The 13,388-nt window shown below is 41.2% G+C and overlaps 2 protein-coding genes across 2 annotated transcripts; both read right to left on the reverse strand.

Moving 5' to 3' along the window:
- LOC109842893 (senescence-specific cysteine protease SAG39-like) lies at positions 125 to 1,874 on the reverse strand. Its single transcript, XM_020411801.1, has 2 exons — positions 1,075 to 1,874; positions 125 to 717 (listed from the first exon to the last, which is right to left on the reverse strand). The coding sequence occupies exons 1-2, from the start codon at positions 1,517 to 1,519 to the stop codon at positions 125 to 127; spliced, it is 1,038 nt and encodes a 345-aa protein (XP_020267390.1). The 5' UTR covers positions 1,520 to 1,874.
- LOC109841439 (cation/H(+) antiporter 19-like) lies at positions 2,319 to 8,153 on the reverse strand. The gene is given in 20 exon segments (XM_020410411.1): positions 2,319 to 2,828; positions 2,867 to 3,100; positions 3,102 to 3,221; positions 3,224 to 3,259; positions 3,261 to 3,305; positions 3,307 to 3,376; positions 3,378 to 3,495; positions 3,498 to 3,540; positions 3,543 to 3,638; positions 3,640 to 3,710; positions 3,807 to 3,933; positions 3,935 to 3,967; positions 3,969 to 4,069; positions 4,072 to 4,131; positions 4,134 to 4,334; positions 4,337 to 4,422; positions 4,424 to 4,475; positions 4,806 to 4,934; positions 4,937 to 5,075; positions 8,016 to 8,153. Coding segments are annotated over 20 exon segments (2,274 nt in total). The 3' UTR covers positions 2,319 to 2,453.

The raw sequence follows: 13,388 nt of genomic DNA on the forward strand, positions 1-13,388 counted from the left end.
GTCCTCCCTTTGGAATTCACCACAAGCATTAACCAAGAGTACAGTAATTCAAACGGATAGACTCCCTTCAACATGATGCATGTACATCAATCATTTAACACAGGAGGACATCTGCTATTGTTTTTCAAGCAGTTGGATATGAAGCCTGCATTGCGATCCCGCAAAGCCCTTCTTCAGCGTCGACATCCCTCTCCATCCTGATATATCCCTTCTCTCCCCACGATGTCCCCCACGAGTTCTTCACCAACCAATACTTCGTCCCATCACTCGCCTTCCCATATCCAACTGCAGTAACGCCGTGATCCAATTCAGTACCGCATTCCCCTGTGAACACCCCGCTCGAGTACAGTTGAAAGTCTGAATCCCCTGCGTCAATTGCAACAGACACTGGCTGGTTCGCCACCGCTTTGAGGAGTGACGCCTCATTGTTGGCAGGCACGTCCTCGTAGCCTGTGATGGTCGCAGCGCTGGTTGAAGCCTTTTTGGAACTGCAGGTGCCATCGGTGGCTGTGTATGGATACTTGGCTTCGGTTGTCAGGCCTTTGTTCTTCATTATGAACTCAAAGGCGTTGTCCATTAAGCCGCCGTTGCATCCTTGGTCCTCGCCGCTGGTGTCGCAGTCAACAAGCTCTTGTTCGGAGAGGGAGATGAGTTTGCCTGTGCTCAGCTTGTGGATTCCTTCTGTTGATGCTACTGCTGAGAATGCCCAACAGCATCCTGCATTCACATGTACATGTCATGAGAACTACTTTCCTATATAACGGGTTAATTGCACATAGGCTGCTTCAGGTATTATTTTTTGCAACTTGTTATCCTTGTAGTTTGATTTTGGCAGACAGAACCCCAAGTAAAATATTTATTTTGACTCTTTTACCGGGGTCTACAAGCCAATAAGCAATTCTTTTATCTGATGGTTAAAAAAACTCCCAAAAAAATCTACTAAGAGGCTTTATTAGCCCAAATCAAACTGTAGGGATATAATCGAGATACAAAGCGTGATACTACAGGGGGCCTATCCGCAATTAACCCTAAATAATATGCACACTATTTGGAAATTTCTATAACTGTGCTCACCGCATTCGCCTTGATTCTTGATAGGGGTTACAGCACCCTTGGTCCTCCAATCCATGCTCGCCGGAGCTGCAGTAAAATTCTCATACTTGAAGCTGCTTCGGTCTGCTGCCTTCGCTGCATTTGACTTCGAAGGCCTGAACCCGTTATAGGAGGCCCTGAACTCCTCGTTTGTCAGATCGGCAAACTGGTTAGCTCCGAGTTTGTACTTGTGCACTCCTGCAGAGTTAAACGCTTCAATGTACTCAACGTTGGCCTTGAATATCTTGAACCTGTGCAACTTTTCTGCTGCGTCCTTGTAGACCCGCCCGTGCTGAGCCATCCATTTCTCGTGCCTGTCAACCATGGACGCTTCACTCAGATCACGAGACGCGGTAGAGACCGAAACCCAAATGCCCAAGATCACCAAAGAGAACAACAGGCACTTGTGTGAAGCCAAAGAAGCCATGGTTAGTTAATCAATATAACCGTTTTGTGATTAAAAACACAAAGATGGCATTGGTTTATATAGAGATAATTTCAGCAGTGCCTGTTGCATCCCTAATATTTCAAATCATTGAGAAAGTGCCGTGAAGTTGTTGCAGGTTCCTTTGGAATGTTTTGAGTGTTGTTGGAGGAAGGATTACGTTTTGTGGGTCTGTGAAGTGCATTCAAACTTTGAATGCTGATGTTTAGATTTTTTTTTTAATATAGTATGTTGAAGCTTCATTTTATGTGTAATGTGCGTTTGTTTAGAGTTGAGTTATTTTGTCAAATTGCGAAACTATAAAAATGGTCAAAAAGAAACAGGACCAATAATTTATACAGGCTAGCTTCTCTATTGGCTGCTTCAATTTGTTGTTTCCAGAGAGGATTTGATACCTAATTAGAGTTCACACCATGGAGAAAGTGATATTTTTGTAGGAAAAGTCTGTACCCGAGATATATTGACACTTAAAAGAATAAATTTCATATATCTGTATGATTTGAGGAGCCAAATAGCAGTTCTAATGATCTGGGGGTGTTGTCTCAAAATATGAAAGACTTGGATGCCTAAAATCGAAATAACTCTAGAAACAAAAGAAATCTTACAACACTCAATTCCAACCAAAAACTAGCATATACACATTATTCAATTTACTTCTCAATTTAGCTAATCCATACCAAGAGTAGTTGATGTTCATTTTTGGTATGATTGTGGGATTTGATGAGTGACTGGGGTGTAATATTAACCTCTAACACATATAAATACTATTACAAGAGCATACTGATGTAATTTAAAGTTTTTCTATATTCGGAATATTTATGTTTCAGATTTCAAGGGTACAGAAAAGAATATGATTACAGCAACATGTATAAAAAGACATATACAAATTAATTAAGGGTTTAAACCCCATTCAATTCTAAAACCCAGTGGGTTTAGGCCGCTCGCCGGCCATCGGAGTGTCCGGCTCCAAATCCACTGCAGGGCCGTCCTCCAGCACCTCCGTCGGGTCCACCGTCGGGTCGTACTGCTTCACAACCAGAACCGACGCCGACGTCGCAAACGAAGTCCCGAGGAAACTCCCGACGTGCCCGAGCTCCGGGCAAATGTCGCTCCGGTGATCCGCAAGCATCATCGTCGGCGCCCCCTGACCGACCAAAATCAAGTTGCACCTCCCAATCCCCTTGATCACGGCCACAATGTCCGCCTTGCCCCCGACCGCCTTCTCCTCGTACTTGATCGACTCGTTTGACGCCACCACCTTCTCTTTAAAGACATTCAGATACTCCTCGTCCTTGGTTCGCTCTTCATCGTTGATCCATATCCCGACACTGCCGGGCCCGGACGAGTCGACTTGCGCGGGGCAGCGGTGAACCGGTAGACGGTGAGCTCGATGCCTGGGGTGGCTCGGATGGCGGCGGCGTACGCCAACGCCTACTCGGTCGTCGGCACCGGCGAAAGAATAAGACGATGATCGGCATAGGAGACCTCGCTTGCGGAAGACTTGCGAGTTCCACCGAGCGCACGGTCGATGAGGATGCCACGGAGGCACGGGGCGTGGCGGATCCACCGCGCTGTTGACGTTCTGATAATCGCGTCCGAATCGCTCCATCGAGCCGTCGATGTTCTTCCTGCTGGGCTTGTGGAAGGGGAGGAGGATCAGCGCGGCGCGCTTGGAGGCGGGCGCTGGGCGACGACATCCTCATGGATGGTGTGCAAGTCGGAGTATGGCGATCATTGGACGGATGACAAACGTGCTTAGCTGTTGATAAGGCTTGGAAGGCAACGATGATCTGTCGGAGTGCGGAGGGCTTCTTGGTGTTGAAGAAGGGGAGGCCGTTGGCGGGCGGGCGGCTTGTGCACCATGGAGATGCGGAGAGGCGCTCGGCAGAGCTCCATGAGGTGCATGGCGTAGACGGTGAGGCCGCGGCGGCGGTTGGTGCGCGGACACGACTCGACGAGTTGATCATGGTTGGAATGTGGCGGCTGCCGTGGAAGCAGGCGAGGCATTCTGGAGCTCGGTGTCGGAGTCGGAGTCGGACCGGCGATGGTTTCGTGGCTTGTAGGAGGCCCGGACGCCGGCCGGCTTGTAGATGGCCATCACGGATTGGGGTGGTCATGAAGGTCGTGAAGAGAGCCATCAGGACTAGGATTGCAAATGTTTCTCGTTGAGAACCTGCGAAAGTGTTATGTCAGTTTCCAGCATTTCACCAGGATAGAGATTCTCTACATTCTTGATTGTAAAGAAGGACATTGTAGTTAACATACTTACGATCTCTGCCGATATTGAGCACAATAAGCTCAACGAGCCCCTTGGTATTCATCAACACGCCCAATGTCACCGCCTCTTTCACGGGAATCTTCACAGCCACCGCCACCCCCACTGTCCCCAGAATCTTCCGCGATGCACGCCGTGCTGATCACCAGCACGAGTCAGCCCCCACGACTGCCCGCCGCTGATCGTCGCCACGTTCGTCTTCAGCCCGCTCGGACACGAAGTAAGTGGCAGAAACAGCCCCGACACAAGATCCTCATCTTCTCTATCAACAGCCCTGCAAACGGGCCGTCCTTTGGGACCATGATCCCCACGACGAACCGCCGAATAATGCATGGATTCCGATTGTGTCGGTGACGAAGCCTGCGGCGAGGACGATGACGAGGGACGGCGCAGATGTAGGCTTCTTTGACGGTTCACCTTCGGGCCCGCTGGGCATCCAGGTGAGGGTGGGGCGGATGACGAAGGGCGGCGAAGACGACGAAGGCAGCGCGGCGAGGAGGACCCAGAGGGTGATGATGGGACTCCGTCGCCGGAGAGCGCAATGGCAAGGGCGAGGAGGATCCAGGCGGCCACGTCGTTGACGGCAGCAGCCGACATTGCCATGCGCCGGGTCAGTGGTGAGGAGCTTTAGCTCCGCCAAGATACGCGCCAAGACTGGAAAAGCTGTTATACAAAGTCGTGGTCGGCATTAATTTGTTTGAACCGAAATAACCGAACAGACTGCTATCAATACATGTCTAATACTCACATTTATATATAAATAATATTTTTTTATATATATCTGTATTAGTAAGGACTGAATTTTAGTTTGTGAAATAATTGACATGATGAGTTTGCTCTCTCTAATTTGAGATGTCTAGGTCCAACTCGAACCAAGAATACTGAACTGCACAGGACCAATTTGATTCGGTTTGGTTCGGTTTTGTATCTGGCTAGGTTCAGTTTAGTTTGGAGGAAAATAGTTAAAACTGACCGAACAGACCGTTTGCGCACCTGTAATAGAAAGAGAGACGCCCATAAAGACGAGGAAGGGGCCGGAGTGGACGCCCTTGTTAACAGTGGAGCGGAGGACGAGGGAGGTGCCAATGCCCATCACGAAGGGAAGGGAGATGCCCGCGACAGCTCCAGGCCCACCAGGAAGAGGAAGAAGAGGAGGCCGATGTTGGCGACTGTGTCGAGGACCGTCAGGCTGCGGGCTGGGAAGACTGTACTGAGGAATTTGGAGCTTCGGCCGATGGCTGATGGGCCTAGAAGTATTCCTCCCTGCAAGTAACCATGAATTAATTAGCTCACAGTCTGAGGGATGCCATCAGTTATCATGTACAAAATCACACTACATTCATGACATTTTCTCATCTCAAAAGTTTAACAAATTGGTATATGATTGTCGATTAAAGCGTGAGTACTCCCTAACATATGTGCACATCTATCATCAAATCGCAGAGTATGTTGTATTGATATAGCTTCAAAAATCATTAACATGCGTCTGTACAAACACTTGAGCTTGGATTGATGCTAAACAGACCCGTTTGTATTTCAGAATTCATGATTTTCAGAGCAAATGAAAGAAAATATTCGGGAAAAAAAAAGTTCTTACGAAAAATAAAAATAATCAAATCGTTATGATAATTAATCTCTAATTTTGCATTCAAATGATTTGTCCAGATGCCTAAAAAGCAAATTTCATTACAGAACTAACAAGTTTATTAATGAGATTAAAATATGCTAAACTAATTACAAAAAGGGCTAGGTTAACTAATATCTAACCAAGAGATAAAAAAAGAATATCTTTTCTCTTGATTACATAATGATTTAAAGATTATACATTATCAATTTGTGAAACATAAGATCTTGGATGAGTAACAGTACTAGTTAAAAGATTGTCTCATCTTGGAAAACTAGCTCCAAGCAACAACCATTGTATAGTTTTCCAAGAAATAACCAGACATAGGAAAAATTATCTGAAAATTGATGCACATTTTTATGTTTAATAGTGACACTAGTATTCACAAACTTTCTTCTAGTTTAATAATAGTCAAAATTGAGATTCTTTTAGCACTTTGCCAATCAGGAAAACTTTTTTGTTGGGTGTTTATTTAAAATTACATAATCTACAATTTCATGACAGTTGAAGAGTAATTTTAAGTGATCTTTTCTGATGACATGCATAGTACGTAGCATCACAATACTATTATTAGCACTTTACAAATATATATTATCTAGCTAGTATATATCAGAACCTTATTGAAATTCCATATTGAAAACAACAAGCAAAAGAAACAACATGAATCCTTGAATCATGGAGGAACATCAGTCGGTCAGATCCTATTTTTATCTAATTTGAACCAAAAAGGAATTTTGAGGGGAACTCAAACTTGTATAACAATATCTTTTTAAGGATTAATTGCACATAAACCCCTGCTTTGAAACTTATTATCCTTATAGTGTGATTTCGAGAATTTTTGCAGATATAGAGTAAAAAAAAACATGAAAATGACAATTGTACTACAAGTAGGGGTGGAAATGAATTGAATCGAATTGAATACCATGGTATTCATATTCATATTCATATTCAGTTAATTTGCACGAATTCAAAGTTAAAACTTGAATTCATGTCGAATAGGGAAAAGGTGTTCAACTTTGGATCGTTAATTAGAGGAATATTTGTTAAATGTTCACGAACATCTCAATAGCACGCTTGTTAAGTCACAAGATCCTCAACCATGAGGTTTTGACTTCAAACCATATTTTTGAAGTCTTTTCTTATTTATTTTCTATACATTTTACGTAGCTATTATTATAAAAATATTTTAATATAAGAATTATTATAGTGTATGTTTATAAACTATTAATATAATACTTATAAATAGCAATATTTATAAAACTATGCATATGTAAAAAATAATACAACATAATAATCTAGAAGTAGAAAAGCATAAATGAATATTTAATAATTAAACGAATCGAATTTACCTCTAATCAAACTCTATTCGTTTATGCGTCGAATACTAAAAAAAATATTTATTACTATTAAATGAACTACTGAATCAAATATGACCCAACATCTGGACGAATAATAACCATACTGTTTATTAATTATTGGGTTCGTTTCCACCAATGACTACAAGTTTCATTCTACGTACTAATTTTTAAAGAGAATCAGCCTATATTTATATCCTCTATTATTGAAACCAATAACCAACCATTTAACTCTGGTTATACACATACTTCTCATCAACATAAAATAACAGTGTAAAAAATTTATTGTTATCATGTTTAAACACTGGCCATTATGTAAATGGGTACCAGTTAATTATTATTTTTCTAGTCTATAGTGCTAGTCTCCTACTTATATTGAAGAGTATATATAAACAAAGCTTCACGAGGGTCCATATCTTTAATCACATGATTTGGTTATTGATGGTTGCATTCCTATTTAAGCTAGTGACAGCCTTGGTAGCAATCAAATCCATCTGTTGGGCATATATATAATACTAAAAAAAGTCAGCTGATCACTCTTTTCCCATGCATGAACAGACTTTAAGATCAAGTCCAAAAACTTTAGCAAAGTCAATTGGCATAAGATTGACTCCAAAGCTAGGAATCTAATATTATTTAATTTGTGCATATTTTATGACCTTAAGCTACATGCTTTTAAGGGTTATCTCTAAAGCTTAAACATTATAAAGAATGATTTCATATATTGAATAAATATACATGTAGACTTTGTGAAATTAATTGCGAGATTTCTATCCATTAATCTGTTATTTCTTTTAGAAAATATAATTAACATGGAACTCTAATTTTCCCACTTTCATTAGCATATATAGTAAAAAAAGGACAACAAAATATATGATTTGGTTCACTATAATTATGTACTAATTTGATTTCCTAAATTTCAATTTCATTACTCATGCAATGAATCATCTTCTTCATCCAAAACTAACCAGGGCATGTCCAATTAATAAAATCTTTTGATGGAGTTTTACAACATATATATTCCAAAAATAAACTCAGGGTTACCTACCTCGATCTCTAGTTAATTCATCAAACTATTTATATCTTTAAAAAAAAAACATTTTCTGGGGGGCATAAGTTATCTCCCTAATAACATTCAACATTATCCTTATAAATCTAAACAAATGAAAAAAAATTCAAAGAAAAGAGACTTTTTTTTTTTAATTTTTATTTTTCAGAACTCACGATGATTTCGGCAACAACACGAGGCTGACGAAGAGGCCGAAGAACGAAAGCAAGAAACCGAGTGAGGGCGACGACGATGACAATCTGCAGAATGATCAGCGGCACCCCTGCAGCGGACCCGTTCGACACGGCCTTCATCGCCTTCGGCACGACGAGCTCCGCATCGGCAGCCTAATAACAATTCAAGACTCCCTCTCTCTCTCTCTGAAGAAAAAGAATCTGCATGCACGCAATGTATCGAATTGAGATCGGAATGTATGGGATCAAGAAATTATTATATATAGAAGGAAAGAAATAAAGGTTAATTATTATTATCACGTACCTGTGGTTTTGTTTGATTAGGGTTCTTGATCGATGTCGTCGTTGTTGTTGTTGTTGTTGTTGAGCGTGAGAGGTTGGCGATGGGGGGATTGAGATTCTGCACGTATTACTCTCAACCATGGGATTTTTATAATCTGGTTCGCTCGGTTTCCTATGTTCACTAGGGTTCCGAGTATTTTGGGGTTAGGTCCTGGGTCCTGGGTCCTGGGAGCATGAAGTAATATAATATGGTTTTGTTTTCAGTTAGGAGTAACTAATTGATTAACAAACCCGTTCACAAGTTTTGAGCTTTTGGAATTTTAGCTCAAACCATTGGGAGTTATCATAGGGGTAATTTTCACAAAACCCCGTTGGCATTTTTTTAAGGATTTTTTTTAAAATAGACCGGTTTTGCTAAATATTTAGTAAAATCGACCTCTTTTTGGCCTACAGGCTAAAAAAATTCAATTTTAAAAACACCTCCCAGAAAACATACGGGACTAGTAGTCCCGTATGTTTTCAGTGTGCTAATCATGGAGTAAGTGCTTTCAAAAAACATACGGGACTAGTAGTCCCGTATGTTTACAGCTAGACGTTTTTTAAAATTGACATATTTTTCTCCTGTTGGCCAAAAAGAGGTCGATTTTGCTAAATATTTAGCAAAGTCGGTCTATTTTAAAAAAATTTCATTTTTTAAATAAACAAGTGGAAAATGCCCGTCAATTTCGAGCATTTTTTGTATAGGACCCTGAACTTTTTAATTCCGCTAAAATTGTTGAAGAATGGAATTCTCCAAAGTAACGCCATGGAAATACTCTCTCAGCGCTAAAAAAACGATCACTTTTCTAATCCTTTTTATTGTAATTTCCATTATTTTTAGTACTTAAGTGGTATTTTCATTTTTTTTCTCCCGTCATCTGCCTAGAACATGAGAAGTTAGATTCGATGGTGACATTTTTCTTTTTGGGGGGTGGGGGGAGCGGTCGGGTGTTAAACTGCATAATATTCAATAAATTTTAGTGAAATAAAACAAATTTAGGGAATTACGTGAAAACCCCATCAAAAACTAAGAAGGTTTTGTATCCATTGAAGCAGTTAAGGGACTTTATCTTAAAAGGGGTTAAACTTAATTAATGTTTTTAGTCAAAATTTTAAAGAAAACATTCAATTTAGTATATTTCTGAACCAAAAAAAATTCAGTGAGGATTCAATGGAAACATGTATTCCTATAAATATTTGGTGACGAATTAGGGGAATAAGCAAGTATGCAAGAGGTGAATATGGGCAAATTTTATCTGTAAGACTTGTGGATATTGTTACTATTTAATTCCAAATTAGCAATATATTTCTATTCTGCAGGCGCGCATCCGACTCTTGTTTACTCTATTCAGGTTACTATTTTGTGTTTTTTATGGAAACAGTAGAATTCTTTTATTAATTTTGTAAACTGAACAAAATACTATATGCCAAAAAATGGGACATTACCTCCAACTAGGTGATAGTTCAGAATTAAATTATGTCTTGCCCATTGTGTAAGATGATGAGCAACCTTGTTTTTAGTTGTAACCAAGTAAGCGAACAACGACATTCATGGAAATCCATAGTCATCTCAATTACAACTACAGCAATTGGGGAAAGTGGGTGAAATGATCTGTCATTGCTTTGAAGAAGTTCACGAGTTAGACTCTAAAATCACTTGGCGATGTTGCAATTAACTTGCTAACTTCATACCCTTACCTAGAGCCATCAACTCTGTCATCATGGAAAATTGGGACCTTCGCATCACCACATAGGCGTGCTATCAGAGTTTTCCTCTCATGGTCACGAATCACCACAGTGACCTCATCTCCTTCTTCAACACAACATATGTTGGGGAATTTTAGTCTCACTGCCTACTATGATTTACGCTACTTGGAAGCCAACCCACAATCAATAAGATATAAAATGACCACAATCAAGAAGAAAGAACATCGACATTTACGTTGTTCAGTCGACCAACTTCAACCTACGTTCACGGGCAACAATACGAGAAATCCACTATGTATCAGGGAGAACCACAAGAGGAACCACTCAACTCTCGTCTCTCAATCTCTCAACCTCACATACATAATCAACTTTCATATTATCTCCAAAGACTTCTCCTTACAATCTTTTGAACGGACAAAGGTTACGAAACCCTCTCTCAATGATGTAATCTTTTGCGCAGACAAAGACTACGAGACCCTCGCCTTTCGCACAATATTCTTGAATTAGGTTACGCCCTCTGCTAACCATATATTGTTTGCGTCGAAAATTGATGTATTCATTGCGGTATTCATTACAACTTTAGTCGTTACAATGAAAACAAAAAGATTGTCTTTTTATAAGACTTTTACACAATGAAAATAAAAGTTTACAACTCTCGTCAAAACAAACGCAGAGATCGTTTATCGGTCTTCTGCTTGCGTGGGTTCTTTGCCTGTGCCGGGGTTTATCCGTGGACCGCCTTAGATCTGGATCCGGTTGATGGAAAATTCGGCAGAGCTTCGCCTTCGCCGAGGAAGTATTTGATTTGAAGCGCTGAGATCGACCAAGCGAAATCAGGGCTCTTCTCGAGATTAAGACCAAGCCTAATCTCAAGGGACGGGAACGGGCGTCGGATCTCTCGAACTCTCCTTTTTTATGCCGAAGAACTCGCCAATATCTGTCAACCCTCGCTGAAATTCGTGCTCCTTTGACTCCACATCCGGCAGCACCTCCTCGTCTTGATAATCAATCGCCCCCGCTGAAAGGAGGCCCTATGCTTGTATTTATAGGGCTTCGGGAGCGGTTATTTGGATGAGAACAAGTGATTTGGCCTTATCTTTAGTCAATAACAGCCTAACCACGTTTGTAGATGATATCAAGTCAGTTTGGATGCTCAGGAACTGAAAAATCTCGAGAAACGCGGGTCGGCCTTGGCCGACCTGCCAAAACGCGGGTCGGCCTTGGCCGACCCGCCGACATGCGGGTCGGCTTCGGCCGACCCGCGCCTCCGCGGGTCGGTTTGGTCCGTACCGCGCGGTGCGTTTTTGGGCTTCGCTGACTTCTTGTGTTTTACGACTTTTCCGACCTTCCGGGACTTGTAGTTTCTCCCGTTTTATTTACTCATCCGTCGTGTTGACTTGTATGCTCCACGCGAGTTGATTAATGTACGTTGATTGACGCCATCGTGAACTGATTGACGCGCGCACTGATTGACATGCACGAGCTGAATGATGCGTGCGTGTTAGCTGACTGTTGGGCGCGTTTGTACGCTTTGAGTTGATTAACGCGTGCGGTCCACTTGGCGTTTTCCATTGTGGTGGTTCGTTGTCGTGTCATCAACAGTTTGCTGATTCGCTTCATGCGCTTGTCGGCGTTGGATAATCCTCTTTGATTCGGATAACGATGTTCATCACCTTCTCTTTGTCTTGAGCTGTGTGCGGGCACCCATAGGCATTTTTAGACGCCTACATATATTACAAGAATATTTTCTTTCTCTCATCTGCTTGGTTTTTTCCTCCAACAATAGAAGAATATATATAGGAAAATCAAAACTCTATCTCTAGCCTAACTTCCTAACTAGAATAGGATTCAAACTCCTAATCATGATGAGACTCAATTTCTTAATCATGATAGATCTTTAACCCTATCTAATTTTCATGAAGTTATACAAAGAACCAAAGACACAATTCTAACAATCTCCATATTGGATTTGATTCCCAAGCCACCTCGAAGATCTACCATTGCCGTCTTGAAACTTTACCTCTCCTGCTATTGTCTTCTATTCCTTTCGCACTTCAAATCAAAACACTTGCACTCCAACTGGATCCCCCTATGACCCTCACTTTCATTTACCTCACTGTGGCGCCTCCACCTCTCTTGTGCGCACCACGAGATCTTCGTCGTCTTTGACATTACAAGTAAACCAACAATGATTCTTCTCTCAAACTAAACTTGACAGTAGCCTTTTTTCTCTTCATCTTGGTTTTTGTAACATCGCCGATCTTCACTTTGTACGACGCCTATCTTGCGAACACGCTCCCGGATCCATCATCGTCACTCTAATACCACTGTTGGGGAATTTTAGTCTCCCCGCCTACTACGATTTGCGCAACTTGAAAGTCAACCAATAATCAATAAGATATAAAATAATCACAATTAAGAAGAAAAAACACTGAGATTTACATGGTTCAGTCGACCAACTTTGACCTACGTCCACGGACAACAATACGAGAAATCCACTATATATCAGGGAGAACTACAAGAGGAACCACTCAACTCTCATCTCTCAATCTCTCAACCTCACATACATAATCAACTTTCATATTATCTCCAAAGCCCTCTCCTTACAATCTTTTGAACATACAAAAAGACTGTGAAACCCTCTCTTAATGATGTAATCTTTTGCACGGACAAAGCCTACGATACCCTCACCTCTCGCATAATATTCTTGAATTAGGTTACACCCTCTGCTAAACCTAGATTATGAGAATATGTGCTCTCTCTTATCTGCTTGGTTTTTCCTCTAACAATAGAAGAACATATATAGGGAAACTAAAACCCTATCTTTAGCCTAACTTCTTAACTAAAATAAGATTCGAACTCCTAATCATGATGAGACTCAATCTCCTAATCATAATAGATCTCTAACACTATCTAATTTTCATAAAGTTATACAAAAAATCAAAGACACAATTCTAACAATCTCCACCTTGGATTTATTTCCCAAGCCATCTCGAAGATCTACCATTGTCGTCTTGAAAATTTACCTCTCCTGTTATTGTCTTCTATTCCTTTCGCACTTCAAATCAAAGCACCTGCACTTTAACTGGATCCCCCTATGACCCTCACTTTCATCTACCTCACCGTGGCGCCTCCACCTCTCTTGTGCGTACCAAGAGATCTTCGTCATCTTTGACATTAGAAGCAAATCAATCATGATTCTTCTCTCAAACTGAACTTGACAGTAGCCTTTTTTTTTCTCTTCATCTTGATTTTTATAATGCCACCAATCTTCACTTTTGTACAACGCCTATCTTCCGAATACGTTCCCGGATCCATCATCATCGC

The sequence above is a fragment of the Asparagus officinalis genome, chromosome 5, assembly GCF_001876935.1.
Source record: "Asparagus officinalis chromosome 5, Aspof.V1, whole genome shotgun sequence".
Taxonomy (NCBI): Eukaryota; Viridiplantae; Streptophyta; class Magnoliopsida; order Asparagales; family Asparagaceae; genus Asparagus; species Asparagus officinalis.